Below are 16,907 nucleotides of genomic sequence, written 5' to 3' on the forward strand. Positions count from 1 at the left end.
AAACCTAGCTGAGATGTCGACAGTGAGCCTGTATGGATGCCTGTGAACAGTATGGCCTTCTGTATATCTTACATTGCCCCTGGTGGCCAAGGCAGGCATGAGCAGCACAATGGCCATTTATTTTGTTTGATTTTTTTTTTATTTTATTTTTTTCATTTTAATTATGTACTCAATATTATAGAATGCTTTCTTTGTGTGTTTTTTCCCCTAGTGGCGGGAGGGGGTCAGATTAATTGCATTTCCATTCATTTCATTTCAAAACACAACAAATACCGAAATTGGCAATTCCTATTGTTATGTGCTTAAGTGTGCTTGTCTTATTTTTGTTTTCCAGAAAAAGTGAGCAAAGCCAACAACCACAAGGACGGTAACATGGTGGGAATCAACAGGTGAGTTGATGATGAAGTATTGTATAAAAAAAAAATCCATATTGAAAAAAAATATGTTGAAAACGTGGCCTTGGTCTCCTCTGCGTCTTTTCTAGTCCGTTCTTGGACGAGTGCTTTCGACAATCACCCTTCAACTCGCACTCTAAGAGCTCCTCCCCGGCAGAGGCCACCTCTTCCACCCGGGCGCCTTTTCACGGTAACACACCCACACACACTCTTTTCGTAGTGAAACAGAGGAGGAGACAAAGACATTTGCACACACATCTCAATTAACTACACTGCGTCAACCTCCAGCTCCTCGTTTAGATCTCAGACGAGCCTTTGGGCTCTGTGTGGCCCTTGCCCGGGGCCTGCCCCGCAGTCCCCTTTGCTGTGGCAGACGGCGGTCCGGAGGTTAATTAGCCTGTGCCAGCTTTACCTGTCCCACTGCCAGTTAATGGAAAGCTGATTGGCTCCTGGGTGTCAAAGAGTGGCCTGGAAGTTAATTCAACCCCCCCCCCCCCCCCACACACACACACACACACGTGCGGTTCCCTTGTGCTTTTGAACCCTCTGCTGCTCCCTTTAACTCAACTCCTCTTTTAAGTCGTTATCTGCTTTGCGTGTGAGCCGCGCTTCCTCGTTCCACTTGTCTTGAACATTTGAATACTTGTTATTGGGAATGCGGCATTGTGGGGTATTTTCCGGCCACTATGTCGTTGGACAGTTGCCAAAAGGTTAGAATGAAAATACAAGTACGGTCAATGAAACTTCATGACTGAACAAAAAAATGAAAAAGCATGACAAAATGACAAAGAAATACAGAATAAATACAATGAAAGCACCACATTTGCCTTTTTTAAATACTGTATTTCATATTCAAGGTTTGGACTTTTATCCACTTAAATTGATCAACTGGAATTGCATCTTTTTACTGTGCTGGGCACGTTTTGTTGGTTTTTTTTTCTGCAAAAGGTTAGATTCTTTGAGGAATGGCTTGGACAAGACGGAAGGAATGTTTTCAACAATCGTGAAAACCTGGGGCGGAATACAAATACAAAAAAACCCCGCAAAAGTATGAGACTTGTTGATGTGGGATGTTATTCTCCGTTGGATGAAGTCATCCGATTCAAGTCCTAAGCGCGACATACAGTGTAGTGTTTTATTGTTGATCGTTCTTGACTGTGGGTAGTAACCCTCCCTGCAGTGGAAACAAAAACCCTGCGTGTGGTTTTAATGTTGTCTCGGAAGTCGTGCTGGGTTGACCGCAATTCCGTCCGTCCGTGTCTGTCCTGCCGGTGTCCCTCTCTCTTCAGTTAGTCAATTAGACCGTTGGCCACGTTAAACGTGTCCCGTCGTTGCAGTGACATAGTTGGCATCAATGCAACCAACGACAGCGGTCTTTTTCTTTGTGTCGCAGACTCCGAAAAGGACGACGGCGAACCGGGCAACGGGATCGCCCGGTGGCGGCTCAACGAGCAGCTCTTCACGTGTCCCGTCTGCGGCAAAGTGTTTGGGAGGCAACAGACGCTATCGCGCCACCTGGCCCTACACACAGGTAACAAGGCACTGGAAAATGACAACATTTCAACTCTCACCCCTCCCATTTTTATTATTAGCAGTAGTAGTAGTATATTATGCCCATGGATTGTGGTCGCCCTACAGGGTCGCCGCCTGAAAAAAAAAGGCGAAATGTCAGACTGGGGGTGAAAAAAACAAATCCTTTGGATTTACTTTATTTGAACATATGCGTATGTTGCATCCTTTTTCCGATCCGCTTATCCTCACCAGGGTGTGCTGGAGCCTATCCCAGCTGTCTTCGAGCAGTAGGCGGGGGACACCCTGAACCGGTTGCCAGACAACCATCCGCGCTCACACTCCCACCTAGGGATAATTTTAGAGTGTTCAATCAGCCTGCCATGCCTGTTTTTGGAACGTGAGAAAAAAACAGAGTACCCGGAGAAAACCCACCTCTGCACTGTGAGGTCGACACGCAAACCACTTGATCGACCAGGCCGCCGAGTTTAAACTAACATCTGGGAAATGATGTCAGTTTGCCACATTTTAATAATGCCCAAATGTATTTATTTATGTATTTATTTATTTATTTCCCGTGTCCAAAAAAACCCCCACAATTGTTCTGATTGACTTGATTCGAACATGTGCATCGTTTGTTCACGATTAAAATGTGGTCAACTGAACTGTCATTTTTGTCCGCTGTTCCCCAAAAATAAAGAAATGTTATGTGTCAACATTTCAATCACACACAAGATGACTCTCATCCTGCTAACGAATTTTTTGAAGAACTTCCATCCGGTAGAAGATACAGATCGATACTTGGTAAAACTAGTCGCCATCGCGAAAGTTTTTTCCCTAATGCAGTCCGTCTTCTGAACAAAGATTTAAGCACAGAGTGTTTTAAGCATTTTAAGCATTGACTAGTCCAGTAATGTAATGTTTGATCCTAGCAATTTATGCATGTGTCCGCACCTGTTGAATTCTGTTATGTGTATACATATATAGCTAATAAATGATGATGATGATGATCATGTCTAACCAAAAATGAAGTTACTTTTGGCGCCACAGCGGACATGATGCCGTCCGTCTGTCGTTCAGGTACCACAATGATCTCCAGCATCGTGGATGCGATGGCTCAATTTGTCTTAACCGAGCGCCGGGCGGCCTCAAAAAGGAGCCTCAGAGCAATTCGAGTCTTGGAAACGCTCCAAAAAAATCATCTTGAAAGTCATTACCATTTAAAACGGAAATGTTGGAAATTGTCTCACGGTTTATCGGTCAATCCGTACACACGTGCGAACTCGCCAGTGCGAGCATCGGTGAATGAGGTTGACTAGACTAGATTAGCCTTCCTTTAAAGTGATTACAACCGTGATTAGTCTCACCGGGAAAAGTGACACCCCACTCCCCACCCTTGTCTCATTACGCCCTCTGAATGATGCACACACGTACGCAAGAATTCTTGACTTCTCATGTCCCCAGACCACATCCACCATCCATCCTTTTCACCGTTGCTTCTTCCCATCTTCACTCCAAAGCTGATTAAAACTGAGGGGAAACGATGACTTCCTCCTCGGGAGGAGTGGTGTGAGCATTGCGTAGCGCTCCTAATCAAGAAGCGCGCAAATTGAGACCCGTGTAGAAAATGCCCCCCGACACAATTGGACATGCTTGTACACACACACACATACACACACACACACACACACACACACACACACCATCTGAGCTTGTTGGCTTGCGAACAGCTTGGCCACACCACAGAGAGCAGAAGCTGGGGCATATGTCACCGTGGTGGTCTTTTTGGTCTCCCCGGTGACATAAAGGTTACTTGGCTTTGTGTCCTCGGGGCCAATCAAGTGCCTACGTGCTTCAAGAAGGCACTGGTGTGCTGGTACTGGTACATATTTTCAAGAAAACAACAATAACAACAAAAATTAATCTGATAAGATATTTGACCAAAAACGACACAAGCATGATTTCTTACAGTCGACAGCGTTTGAGGGGATCCGCCTTGCAAAAAAGGAGGCTTGATTCTGTTCTAGGTGCTGTTTTCAATGTAGCTCATGAACATCCCCCCCCCCCCCCCCCCCCCCCTCAGGATTAAATGGACAGCGGGTTTAGTGAAGGTGAGCCAGGGCTAAGTAATTAGATCTCAACCGGCTCCAGAGTGCGACTAATGTGCCCAACTGTTTTCGTGTGGGTGTTGTTTTTTTTTTTTTGTGGCAGAGGAGAGGAAGTACAAGTGTCACTTGTGCCCCTACGCCGCCAAGTGCAGGGCCAACCTCAATCAGCACCTGACCATCCACTCCGTCAAGCTGGTCAACACGGACGCCGAGCAGATCGTCAGCGCCGTCGCCACCGCCCCGGACGGCGCCGAGCGCAAGAACTGCGCCTACTACTACAGGTGACACCGGTGATTAAATGCCCTCTTTAGGAATATAACCTCATGCGCCCTGTCACCTGACAACATGATAAGCTGTCCACTGTAGTAACTGCGGTGCCCGAAAGGGTTAAAAAATAAACAAACATCTACTGCACTTGGGTATTTTGGTGGTACATGGAAGAGCTGAGTATTTTTGGGGGGTTGGCATTTGGTGTAAAGTTTGAGAACCACTGCTCATGACACACTTTGAACTGGAGCGGTGTTTTGGTTGCTCTCGCTCTCTCTTTCTTTCATCATTCAAAAAGAGCAAGAACTATTTTGAGCAAATGTATTTATTTATCTATTTATTTATTTACTATTTTACTTATTTGTTTATTTTCCCAAGATGGCGCCCCAAGTAGGCAGCCTTCGGCAAGTGCTCTTCAAGAGCCTTGCTTTTTTTGTTCTTTTTTGCTGTTTTTGTCTTTTGTTTTGTCACATGTTGTTTCATCGTGTGGACCTGATATGGACTGTTTTCAGCGCTTTTTGGCCACGACATTCGGCAAAGGAGCAGTATCTGTGCTTGGTGGTTGCGCCTTCTCGGCAGCACGCCTGTACCAGCATAGATTTTGATTGGGAGGAATGTCGGCGCCATTGATTGTCGGTGCTGGACAGACCTGGGGCGCTTGTGTTTTTTTGCGCCTGTAATGGGCAGCATTTTTCACAACCCCATTTTGTTCAGTGGCTATGTTGGCGTTGTTGGACAGTCGGCGTTGGTGCGGCTGGATGGTTGCTGAAGTTGAGGATGAGGAGAGAGGAGCGTCGGCGCTGAGCGCCGATGCGTATTTGGAACCGTGAGTCGCCGCTTGGAATGGAAATGGATTTCCATTGGGCCGGAGAAGTCAACCAATCTCTTTTTTTCGTCAATGGATGCTACAGCTTCTTGTTGACTTTGAAACTTAGCTTGTAGCCGACGTGTGCACATTTTGAGCATGACGTCTCTGATCCATTGGTTAAAAGACACTTTGATTCTTCAAGTATGAGGTTCAGTGTGAAATGTAAAACACACACACACACACACACACACACAAAAAGAAATTGGATGTGCCCATAGCTGAAGTGTCACGAGCCTTCGCGGATTTGCTTTGCAGTTTTTGTTCATTTAATTTCTAACTTCAGTGGTGTTCAGCTTTAGGGTTTCTAATCCGTAATGTTTCTTTTTAGGCAAAAGTCCTCCAAAAAATGGTCTTGAATAAACTATGATTTCAGAAACTAAAATATGAAAATGGAACACCCAGTAATGAATACGGCTATTTATAGATGCTAAAATATAGATAGATAATTCCAAAAAAGGAAATCTGGAGCTGAACATTTGAAAAGGCTACAAATGTATTAAATGCAAATGAAATCAAAGTAAATTTGATTAAAATGTACAAACCCAATTCCAGTGAAGTTGGGGCGTGTTGAACATAAATAAAAAGAAAACGGCCATCAAATTGTCACTTAATGAACATTTGCTCGATGACGTTTATCAGTTTGGACGTGCCGCTTCAAAATCTGTTTTGACACCAAACATGAGCAAGATGTGGCGAGGAAACACGTTCGTTTTGTTTTGGATTTTTTTTTCCTTCCCCTGATTCGTGTCAATATTTGGCCAAACAAACTTAAAAAGAAAAGATCTTCCTCTTGTTCTGGCTGTAGACCAATTAATAAAAGTCTTCGCTATGTCTACGACTAAAATAGTCTCCTCGTTATGCTCCGTATTTCTGTCGCCAGGAGACAGAAGCTTAGCTTAGCATCGAGACAGGTGTCATGATTCTGTTCAAAATATTTTTTTCCTTCTCCAGTGAAATGACTTCCCGTGGGGTTTTTTTTCCGGGTTTTAAGATCTCCATCATTGCGCTAATCTGCTTCCAAGCTCTCCAAAGAAGCCAAGCTGTGCCACTTAGCAAATGCGCGGCGGCGTGGCTTGACACATTGCGTCTCCCTCTCTCTCTGTCTCTCTCTCTGGCGCTCTCTCCGGCAGCTGCCATGTTTGCGGCTTCCAGACGGAGCTCAACGCCCAGTTCGTGGGCCACATGTCGCTCCATGTGGACAGGGAGCAGTGGATGTTCTCGCTCTGCTGCAGCGTCTGCGACTTTGTGTGCATGGAGGAGGGCGACATGAAGAGCCACATCAGCAGCGGGCACGCAGGTACGGCCCCCGCACCGCCCCGCCCCGCCTTTTTTGAAATGGCTCAAAAGCCTGATTCGAAACGCGTCGGCGGAGGAAGCGGCTCCTTTGTTGGCACTCGGTGATGCTGTGCAATGCAAACCAAAAAAACGGAGTTGACATCTACTCGTCGAGCGAGGTTCCTCGTTCGCTAAAATTTACAAAAAGGATCAAGAATTGAAGCCACCCCAAAAAGTTACACCAAACATTTTTTGAAAGCCCGAGTAACAAAGTGAACTTGGTTGTTGAATACCAGGAGAGATTAACTTGGGTCATTTCAGTTCATTCAAAGTTACGACAAGCTGGCTTTATGAACACAAACTCGCATTATCAAAACAAAATATAAATATAAAAAAAAAATCTAAGGTTACATTGAACATGTTGATGACTTCTCAAAGTAACTGAACTGTTTGAGGCACAGCGGTTACCACAGCGGACGGCTTTTCACGTTATCGGGTGACAGGGCGCATGAAAGGGTTCAAGTTAGTTCCAAACCTAATACAATGTTAGGTTGCCTCGGTTCATTCAACCAAAGTGACGGCAAAAACTGCTTCATAAACGACAAAGTCAACTTGGTTTATTGAAACAAAGCCGTGGGAGAAAAAACAAACGTTGCATAAAACTGTTCATTCAGTCATCTAGTCTGCAATGCTCACAGGTCTCGTTTTAAAAAAATAAAAGTAAAGTTGGTTGATGAAAGAAATACCGGTAGTTAATGTGAACTCTCTGTATTGGGGATGGGGATTCCGATTTTATTTTTGGAGCATGGGTTTATAAAAACAAGTTTCGGTTCTTCATATTTGAGTAACAGCGAAGTCGGTTTACCCAAACAAAATGGAGGCAAACTTGGTTTTTCGAAAAGGAAATGCAAAGTGGGTTTATCCAAATGAATTTATGGCAAACTTGGTGATTATAACGGTTGACGTTGAACTTTGTTCAAGAAAGAAAGTAGTGACCGGCTGGGTTGAATAAAAATGAGAGCAAACTTGCTGAGGACAAAAGTTCGATTGCTCACTTTGTTGTAAGGCTCAAACTTGAGCTCTGACCAAGTTTGTTCGTATAAAAACCGGAAGCAAAATTCTTTCCTTTGACTCTGATACGAGCTCCAGTAGGCGTTTCTTGATTTATTTATTTACTGTTTGGACATTTGGAGCTCCTCGTGTGATCCTTTGTTGATGGATGGCAAGCATATTTGTCCCAAAACATGTTTTATTGCTGCTCTTTGGCTTTTCCCAGTGTGACCGCAAGTCCGTGCACGCACGTGCGTGCCGGCGGGCTTATTGAGTGCGTGCGCGTGGGATTGGCAACATGAGGAAGGTCTTCACGGGCCACGGTGGCCTCGTTTATACGGCAAGGCCGCTGGCCCTTCTGGCCCCGAAGGGTGAGGCAAGAAATCTGCTTTACGCTGGCGAAAGGATGGCCCACACACAATTTTGTGAATTAAAATGTCGGTCTTCATTCATAAAGACGGTATAGCTAATTAGTTAAATACTGGTTGTTGGTTGTTGCCTTGATTTGGCTTTTTGTTCCTCATAAATTGGTTCGTTAAAATGCATTTACTATTTTTATTTCATAGAAGTCATCGGTTGATTAAATTACTGTATGTTACAAAAACAGGATTGCATGAACTTCTCAAAATAATTGCGGAATTTTAGTTGTTCATTTTTGTTCTTAATCATTTGCCATTCGTTAATTTAACTATTATAAAGGGGAAAAAAATGAATTGAATTAGAATGTAGATGTTAAAAATACCAAATGCATTAAAATAGTCAAACGTGCTTACTGTATGCTTTGGATCTATTTATTTGGTTCAGTATTGATCATGAAAACATCCAAATGTTATCAAATCACACATCAAAATCAGATTTGAACTTTTTTATCGTTCTTTTTGATCTATCGATGACATGGGCCATCTGTCTGGTTTTTAAATCGGAAAGGTTTTCCTCCCTTGCCTCCCGCCCCCCTCCCTCTGCGTAGCCCCAGTGTCCCCCATCGTGGGAATTAGCACAGCACCCACAGCATCGTGCAACTCTTGAGTGACACGCCACCTTTTAGTCTCCGTCAGTTTGACTGTGTGGTTCGAAACCAGAGTGGCCGAGCTCAGCCGGCGTGTCTGCAGTTCAAAGAGCTTACCCCCCCGCAGAGTCCCAACCCGAGTGTACGCCACCAGACTCAGCGGGGGTGGGGGGCTTCCCTATCGTTGACGTTTTGGAGCGAAAGCCCTTTGTTGGGGCGTGCCTCCGCCATTTTTGGCCGTGACCCTCTCTGTCTCTGTACTTTGAATTCCCTTCACTGCCACTTCCCGGTGAATGAAAGACGTGGATCAATAATCGCATGCCGCTGCTCGATTGCCCTGCCGGCAAAACCTCAATCGCAGTTGTGTGTCGGCATCAAAGATAAATGTGAGGTTATTCCCATGGTGGCTGTCAGAGGCAAAACGTCTATTTTGCATTTGAGAATCTCACAGCACACCCCGAAACAGAAATGAGGAGACTGTTCAATCATCTCAAGATTCAAACGGAGAGTGTTTCATTGTTCTGCCGATCACCACTGGCATAGAATAGATGAACAAAGCACTATGAGGCGCTTGGGAGTATAAGGCGCGCCTTCGATGAACGGCTTATTTGAAAACTGTTTTCATATATGGAGCGCACCGAAATTAAAAGGCACATTGAATGGAAGATACAATGGTGGTTGTGTTATGCATCCACTAGGTGGAGCTACGCTAAAGGAATACAATACAATACAGCTTAATCTATATCGAGCTTTCACAATCACTGCAGCTGCATGAAAGCGCTTTACAAAACATTTGAAATACTACGTCCAAGAAATCAGAATATTGATCCATAAAGAAGGCGCATCGGATTCTGAGGCCCACTGTCAGCTTTTGAGAAAATTGAATGCTTCTAGGTGCGGAAAACACAGCATGCTATTTCATATATTTTGTAATAATTCAGTGACAAATTTCCCTTTGGTCATCCGACCTCCTGTCCCCCTTCTCATCTGGTAACATTCCAGGCCTGAATTCGAGGAGTCCCCTGAGCGAGACCAAGAGCACGTCGTCATCCCTCTCGGCTCTCAGCGACTCGCTCAACAGCTCGGAGGGCGGCGAAGAGCTCAAGAGTCTGCTGGCCCCGCCCTGCTCGGCCGGCAGCCAATCCAGCGCCGGGAGCCACGCGGGCTCGGGCACGGAGGACAAATCCGATAAAGGTAAAAGGGATCAACTCTCTCTCTCTCACTCTCCTATTAGTTTGAATGAAATTCAGTAGGAAACAGTAAATACACCGCTTACATGACCTCAAAACCTCGAATGCTGTAACAATATAGCATGGACCAAGTACAGAGCCTTGTGGAACACAAACACTATCTATTCACAGGAGGGGGTTGCATGTAGGTTCTTGTTCTAAATCATTCTGCCCTATGAAAAACACGCAACCCAAAAAGAAAAAAAAACTGGAACAGGTTTAGGATTGCGAGTTGCTGAGGATTTGCCCAAAGTAAGAAGCGCTCACTTTGACTCTGCCCAGGCTTCGAGTGCGTGTTCTGCACGTTTGTGTGCAAGACGCGCAGCATGTACGAGCGCCACCTGCAGATCCACCTCATTGCGCGGATGTTCGAGTGCGACGTGTGCCACAAGTTCCTGAAGACGCCCGAGCAGCTGCTGGAGCACAAGAAGTGTCACAGCGTCCCCGCCGGAGGACTCAAGTAAGGAAAGCAAGTACAGTCACACCTCTCCTAAACGCCGCCCATCCGCCCTACCCCCCCTCCCCGGCCCCTCCCTCACCCATCACACAAGCATAGCGTTAGCTCAAACGAAGTTTGGCTCGGAAAACTAAAATAATGATCAACTTAGTTCATGATAACAAAGGTGCTGCTAACTTAGAAACACGAGTGACAACATGTTTCGTAAAACCAACAAACTTGGTTTTTGTAGAGTCCATTTTGGGTTCATGTCAAGGGAAACCTTCTTCGGGTCCACGCCACCCCAAGCAAAAATTGTCCGATGCATTTGGAAAGGAAATCTTGTCATTCGTGCGCCTTCTTTTTCCTCCTCTTCAGCCTGCCGGCATCTTTGTAAATTGTCCTCCCGTCTTCTTAATCGTCTTCATTTCTGTCATTGTCCCTTTCGTCTCGTACTTCGTCTCGTACTTCGCAGTTGTCTTCTTCTTGCTCTTCATCGTTTTCCTCTTTCATTGCCCCTTCAGTCTTGTCGTCTTCTTCACCATCTTCATTCATTGTCTCCTTCGGCTTTGTCTTCCTCTCCGTCGTTGTCTTTGGTTCGCGGAGCAACTCGCACCCGTTTCTGATCCAGGCTCGCTGTGGCGCGATGGCAGTTCAAGACGAGACCCAATTTAGTGCAAGGCTGGTCAAATAATAACAGTTGTCGCGATGTCAGAGGTTTTCGAGCCGGAGGCGGCCTGAAATTAGGCGGAGGCGGCCGCCTCCAAATTTCATATGCAGGAAAAACCCTGTGATTCTGTTCTGCAGGGTTTGTGAGGCGCTTTGGGGCCCAGAGCAGATGAAAGGTGCGATTTAAAAATGTAAGTGCCGCTCCATTCCTCACCCACGCCCCTCCTGTCCATCACAATCAATATCCGTCCGCGTCCCCTCCCACTGCTCTCGCCGCCTTCAACCGTTCTGGTGTCCTCCTACCCCGACCCCCTTTTTTTTTTGCGCCGCTCCTTCCAGGTGCCCCTTCTGCATCTACTCCAGCAGTCGTCCGGTGGCCATGGAGTGCCACCTGAAGACGCACCTCCAGACGGAGCACCGCTGCCGCATCTGCCGGGGACTGTGGCCCGACCGCCCCTCCCTGGAGGCCCACGCGCGCTCCCACCGCCTGGGCAACCACTACCGCTGCGAGCGCTGCGGCTACTTGTCCAAGACGGCCAACAAGCTCATCGAGCATGTGCGCGTGCACACGGGCGAGCGGCCGTTCCACTGCGACCGCTGCCCATACCGCTGCAAGCGCAAGGACAACCTCAACCTGCACAAGAGGCTCAAGCACGCACCGCCCATCCCCCGGGCAGAGGCGGCGGAGGAGGGAGGTGGCGGGCCCAGCCGGGAGACGCCAGGCGGACTCGCCGCGTCCCGGGCGCTGCGCTCTGTCGCCTTGACCCGCACCCTGGGTGGCGGCACTCGCCTGGCGCGCTCCCACAGCCGGCCCCCGTTGGGCGGCGACGACGACGACGTGGACCCGTACGGGGACTGCGAGCGGGTGCACCTGATCCCACTCACCACCCTGTTCACCCACAGCTTCACATTCCACCCCCTGCCCCGCCTCCCTGCCACCACCCACTCCGCCGCCCCCTCTCCTGCCACCCACAAACACTCCTTCCTGGCCTATCTGGGACTCACGGAGAGGGCTGAGACTGTTTGACTTGTTTTGATTCAATCAGACCACCACAAACATTTCTAAGAGCTGTACATGCTAACAGAAAATACATTTATATCCAAAAGCTGCTTTTTTTTTCCTCCTCTAAGTTGATTGAATTTTACGACGGCTACGTTGGACGAGCGCTTAGCTCCAGGAAGCTAAAACTTTGCTAGCTCGTTTTAAAGCTGCATCAAGATAGCATGCCTCTTTCTGTGTTTCAAGCTAGCATAGGAAGCTAATGTTGAGTTTTGGGTTGGGTTTTTGGGGCGTTGCGGCACAGATGGAACCATTGAAACGGACAAAGGTTCGTTTCCAAAGCAGACGCCTCAACCCACACACTTATTTATCAATCTTGTACATAGTTTTGTAGCCCTTACCCATATTTTGTAATTTTTGTCATTTTCTTTTGTATGATGGTCAAACCATGTTTTGCTTAGCTGCTGCCTGACGTCACCTCATTTTTCCCCCTGCTAAGCTATGAGAATCAAACCTAAAAAAATTGACATCCCGATTCAAGATAATTTTTGCACTCACCCGATCCCAAACGACAGAATTCTATGTACCGTGCTAACGGGTTAGCGGAGGCGGCCGGCTGGAGTTTGTTCGGTCGCCGCAGAGTCGATTCAAATGGTGCTTTTTGAAGCTTTTTGTAATTTTTTCTGTATAAAAAAGAAGCTAAATAACTACAAAAAATGTTCCAAAATGACTTGAATGAATGTATTTTTGTTGATGTTTAAAAAAAAAGTGTGAACAGGGACATTGTGTGTGCTGGTAAAAAGACTGAAAATTGCCTTTTTTTTTCTTTTTGTGATCCCCCCACACATTTTGTTTCTTTGTACTGAGCCTTTGTCATGCAATATAATTTTGCTAATATCCATCGCTCATCCCTTATCTTCCAGCAGACACGCGAACGACGGAGTGTGCTTTTGATCAAAATTCCTTTGTTGATTTTTTTTTTTTAGGTCCTCTCTTTACAACTGAGTTGTGATGTAACCCGAATCTGTTCACGAGTGATCGCTACGCGATGCTAAAGCAGTTGTAAATGTAGAAAAAAAAACACTTGTAGGCTATAAATGGGGAAAAAAAACAATCAAATGAAAAACAGTAACCATGGTGCTCGTTGATCCTGAGCCTTCTGTGAGAGGCGAGACGTGTTCTTACGCCACCGCTCAAATTAACTACGTGATATTTGTAACCTTGAAATTTCATGTCGGCTGAGTTGTAAACCAAGGATCCGACTGATCTTGCCTAGTTTTCATACTGCCAAGTAATTTTTGAGATTTATGTAGAGGAGACCAAGTATCGAGCCTTGTGGAACGCCACCGGTATCTATCGAGAGGGAGGTCCTTGGTGCACAACACAGTTCCGTTTCTACGACAGTGACAAAACCCAAATTTGTAAGCAAGTAAATATCACTAATGGATCTGAGAACAGTTTTAAACCCAACACCTCTGTCATCGACTATCATGCCAAACCCTAATAGTAGCAAGTTTCACCCCATCCCGTAAAACATCAACTCAGCACTTACGTTTGTGAACACGTCTAAGGCAAAAGCACTTAACAAGCTTCGAACGCACTGCACTGGCTAGGAAAACAACTCAAACATGACACCATTAGGCTCCGCCCATGCAGGCCCAATAATTAAATGGGAACAAATTGTGTGTATTAGAGAGCCAGAGGTGAATCTCATCCTGGGAGCTAAAAGGGACCCCAGGCTAAATTTGTGATCTGCATCTTTATTTTTTTATTTTTTTTTTGCACGTCGCTGCACTTTTATTTCACGATGAGACTCGATGGACCTGTTCTGAATAGAACGGGGCAGCAGAGCGTTTTGTTTGAAATTTAATTTGATTTTTGAAAAGCTTTATCCATTAAGTTGTAGAGTGGCAACATGTATCTCCACATTTGGATTTTCTTCGTATTATCAAAACAATTTTCTCTCGTTCCAAAAAATGTTTTTGCCATTGGTTTTCAAAAACGGAACAATTTTTTTTTTAGACAAAGTACAAAGAATAGTTTTTTTCTAGATTTTATTTTTTTGTTTTTTTTCCTTCCCAAAATGGACAAACGTGTTCTAAATTCAGAGGGAAGAAAAGCTCCTCTCTAACACACACACACACACGCACACACACTAAATATCCTAAAATGTGGAGTTACATGTTTCTCACTGAACAGCATCATGTGGCCTTCAGAGCCTGAATCCCTTGTTTGTCAAGGTACTTAAAGTCTACTTTTTTTTTTGTCCATGACACAAATGCGTTTTGAAATCCTTTTTAAAAAATTATTTTCGAAATTAAATTGTGCCAGCTTGGACGGGAGAATTGTGTTCGACCAAAACGTACGTAGCCGCGGGACGTGATGTTAGGATGCAATCCGTCACGTCCTGATTTGTTTTGTCTCTGTCTCCCACCATCAGTGTCTTTTTTATTTTTTAAATAGATGCTAATTGCAATTCAATCAAGACCCCCCCCCCCCACACACACACAATAAAAATAGTTTCTTTGAGGATTTCTAATGTCATCAATTCATCAATTTTGGTATAAACACTTTGCACTCCCCACTGTTGGCATGACCTCAACATTTAGTTCCTTGGTATCTTAGCACTCGTTTCCTTGATATTGGCGTTTTTACGATTGAGAGGGGGGAAAAGGCTCAACCCGCCGCATCTGCTTTGGTAACAATTGGTATATGCTGTACAAAGCTTTTTTTTATATGATGATGATGATTATTATTATTACTCCGTGGTTAAGGCTGTACAGGGTTGTGACGAGAACTGGTAAATAGATCATTTGTACTTTTTTTTGTTTGTTTTTTTGTATTTGTTCCGTTGGTATTATGTTCAACATGCCGGATCTAAATGTAACAGGATTGAAAGTAAAGCTTACATCAAATATTAAAATGTCTTCTTGTCTTTTCGAGTTTCCTAACACTTGGCAACATCCTTCAGTGACCGGGTATTGTTAAAACACCTTTCATGGGCTACGTTGGGCCAAAGTGTCTGTCTACCCGTCACCGGTCGAAAAGCAAACATGTTGATACAAGATGCTTTTTGTTGGACAGCGCCAATAGTACATGACTACATTATTGTGTGTATAATTGCAATAATTTTGTCGCAACAAATATTAAACATTCTTCGCGACCCTTGATGGGATCAGACGTTCAGATAGACGGATGGCAAAATACATGAGCCAAAAATCCAGTTGCCGCCGGCAGTTGAGTCAATAAATGTGCCCCGAAAGAAAATGTTGAAAAAAACCCCAGACAAATGCACACACACGCAAGACTGGCTCATTTTAAGGATACATCTTTATCGTTGGACTTAATTGCGTCGCAAGATTAAAATTCAAATTACACGTCAATATCAGAGCACAGAGCAGACACTTTCAGTCCCACCTGTCAAAAGTCCTACCAGACTGCAGTCGAGTTTTGATTGGCCTCCATCGCACTCTTTCTACGTCAATTTCCGAGGACAATGAAAAGGAAATTGGGGGGAGGAGCGGCAATAACAAATGAAAATCAAATGTTTCCAGTTCCAGCCAGTCCGCTGGGGAGGCTTAAAATGTCAGTTGTCGGATCATCTCTGACGGACATCACTTGTTCTAATTTATCCTCGTCGTCGGAAGGTATCGCTTTTGTCACGCCGTGTTTTTTACGGGGCCGACGGGAGGGCGGGGGTAGGGGGGTGCTAATAATGAAAGTTGCGGCACGTTCCCGGCCAGCCAAAGGTCGGCGCTGCCTAATGAAAACAGATGAAGCAGAGATAAAGTGTTTGGCGACATTAAGGGAGTCATTCATCAGCGTTAAGCCCCCGGCGGCGACGGAACACCTTGGACGGGGGCGCATCCCTTGCGGCGGGTACGTTCACGTTAGCTTTCATGCTAGTCAACCCAGTCAGCAAAATTGGTCTGGGCCAGCTCTGGGGCAGACACGGCACGTACACTCGGCCCACATACCTCAATGAATGACGGTCCTGCAGTGATGTAGATGTAGCCATCTTTTGATTGTGACATCAATTTCCTGGTCTAAGGCCCAAGATGTTAGGCAACAGCAGGTTTCACAGGTCTCACAGCGGCTGTAAAAACTAAGAAAACAAGAATGGACAGTGTGTCAGGAAAACAAACATTTGTACATGTCATGAACAAGGAATAGTCAGTAAAAATAACCCCTAAAATTTCTTATAATAATAATACATTTCATTTATAAGCGTACTCTCTAAATTGTCCCAAGTCGAAAAATGTCCAACTGAAAGGCGACGAAAAAAAACGACCATGAATAGTAAGGCATTTTAACCAAAAAAAAAACCCCCACCATGTATAGTAAGGCGTTTTTAGCCGGAAAAAACAACAATGTATATAGTAAGTCGTTTTTAGTTAAAAAAAAAAAACGATCGTGTATAGTAGGGCGTTTTTAGACAAAAAAACAACAACCATGTATAGCAGGGGTCCCCAAACTTTTTCCTGTGATGGCCACATAACTTTTCCCTTATTTGATGGGGGGCCGGTGCTTGTTTATTTTCGGCTAAAAACACCTTACTATACATGGTCGGGGTTTTTTTCGGCAAAAAATGCCTTACCATACATGGTCATTTTTTTTCCAGCTAGAAACGCCTAACTATACATGGTCGGGGTTTTTTTCGGCTAAAAATGCCTTCCTATACATGGTTGGGTTTTTTTGTCTAAAAACGGCCTACTATACACGGTCATTTTTTTTTGTTTTATGTCTAAAAACGCCTATGGTCCTTTTTTTTTTTAAACTAAAAACGGCTTACTATATACATTGTCGTTTTTTCCGGCTAAAAACGCCTTACTATACATGGTCTGGGTTTTTTCCGTCTAAAAACGCCTTACTATACATGGTGGGGGTTTTTTTGTTGTTAAAACGCCTTACTATTCGTGGTCGTTTTTTTTTTCATCGCCTTTCATCTTGGACATTTTTCGGCTTGGGCCATGGTCATTTTTTTGGCTAAAAATGCCTTACCATACGTGGTAGTTTATTTCAGCTAAAAACACCTTACTTTACGTGGTCGTTTTTACAGCAAAAAAATGCCTTTCTATATATTGTTGGTTTTTTT

At 44.9% G+C, this 16,907-nt stretch overlaps 2 protein-coding genes and 1 long non-coding RNA gene across 5 annotated transcripts in view; 2 read left to right on the top strand and 1 right to left on the bottom strand.

Annotated features, from left to right (window-relative positions):
* The window catches only part of znf827 (zinc finger protein 827), a 72,479-nt gene extending 57,744 nt beyond the window's left edge, over positions 1 to 14,735 (top strand). For 2 of the 3 annotated variants that reach the window (XM_052083604.1, XM_052083605.1), the window contains exons 7-14: positions 335 to 389; positions 485 to 585; positions 1,789 to 1,926; positions 4,116 to 4,293; positions 6,278 to 6,444; positions 9,481 to 9,672; positions 9,990 to 10,167; positions 11,152 to 14,735. In XM_052083604.1, the coding sequence (XP_051939564.1) occupies positions 335 to 389; positions 485 to 585; positions 1,789 to 1,926; positions 4,116 to 4,293; positions 6,278 to 6,444; positions 9,481 to 9,672; positions 9,990 to 10,167; positions 11,152 to 11,839 (1,697 nt within the window). In that variant the 3' untranslated portion in view covers positions 11,840 to 14,735. Of the gene's footprint in view, positions 1 to 334; positions 390 to 484; positions 586 to 1,788; positions 1,927 to 4,115; positions 4,294 to 6,277; positions 6,445 to 9,480; positions 9,673 to 9,989; positions 10,168 to 10,950; positions 11,004 to 11,151 lie in introns of all 3 variants that reach the window. The other variant, XM_052083606.1, reaches the window with a different exon arrangement.
* Positions 1 to 16,907, top strand: part of LOC127612838 (uncharacterized) — a 99,295-nt gene that overhangs the window by 67,482 nt on the left and 14,906 nt on the right. The window lies entirely within an intron of this gene.
* On the bottom strand, positions 13,865 to 15,909 carry LOC127612877 (uncharacterized). Its single transcript, XR_007965991.1, has 2 exons — positions 15,790 to 15,909; positions 13,865 to 15,572 (listed from the first exon to the last, which is right to left on the bottom strand). It is a non-coding gene; the product is annotated as an uncharacterized LOC127612877 (long non-coding RNA).

Source organism: Hippocampus zosterae, chromosome 13 (assembly GCF_025434085.1).
Source record: "Hippocampus zosterae strain Florida chromosome 13, ASM2543408v3, whole genome shotgun sequence".
In the NCBI taxonomy this organism is placed as follows: domain Eukaryota; kingdom Metazoa; phylum Chordata; class Actinopteri; order Syngnathiformes; family Syngnathidae; genus Hippocampus; species Hippocampus zosterae.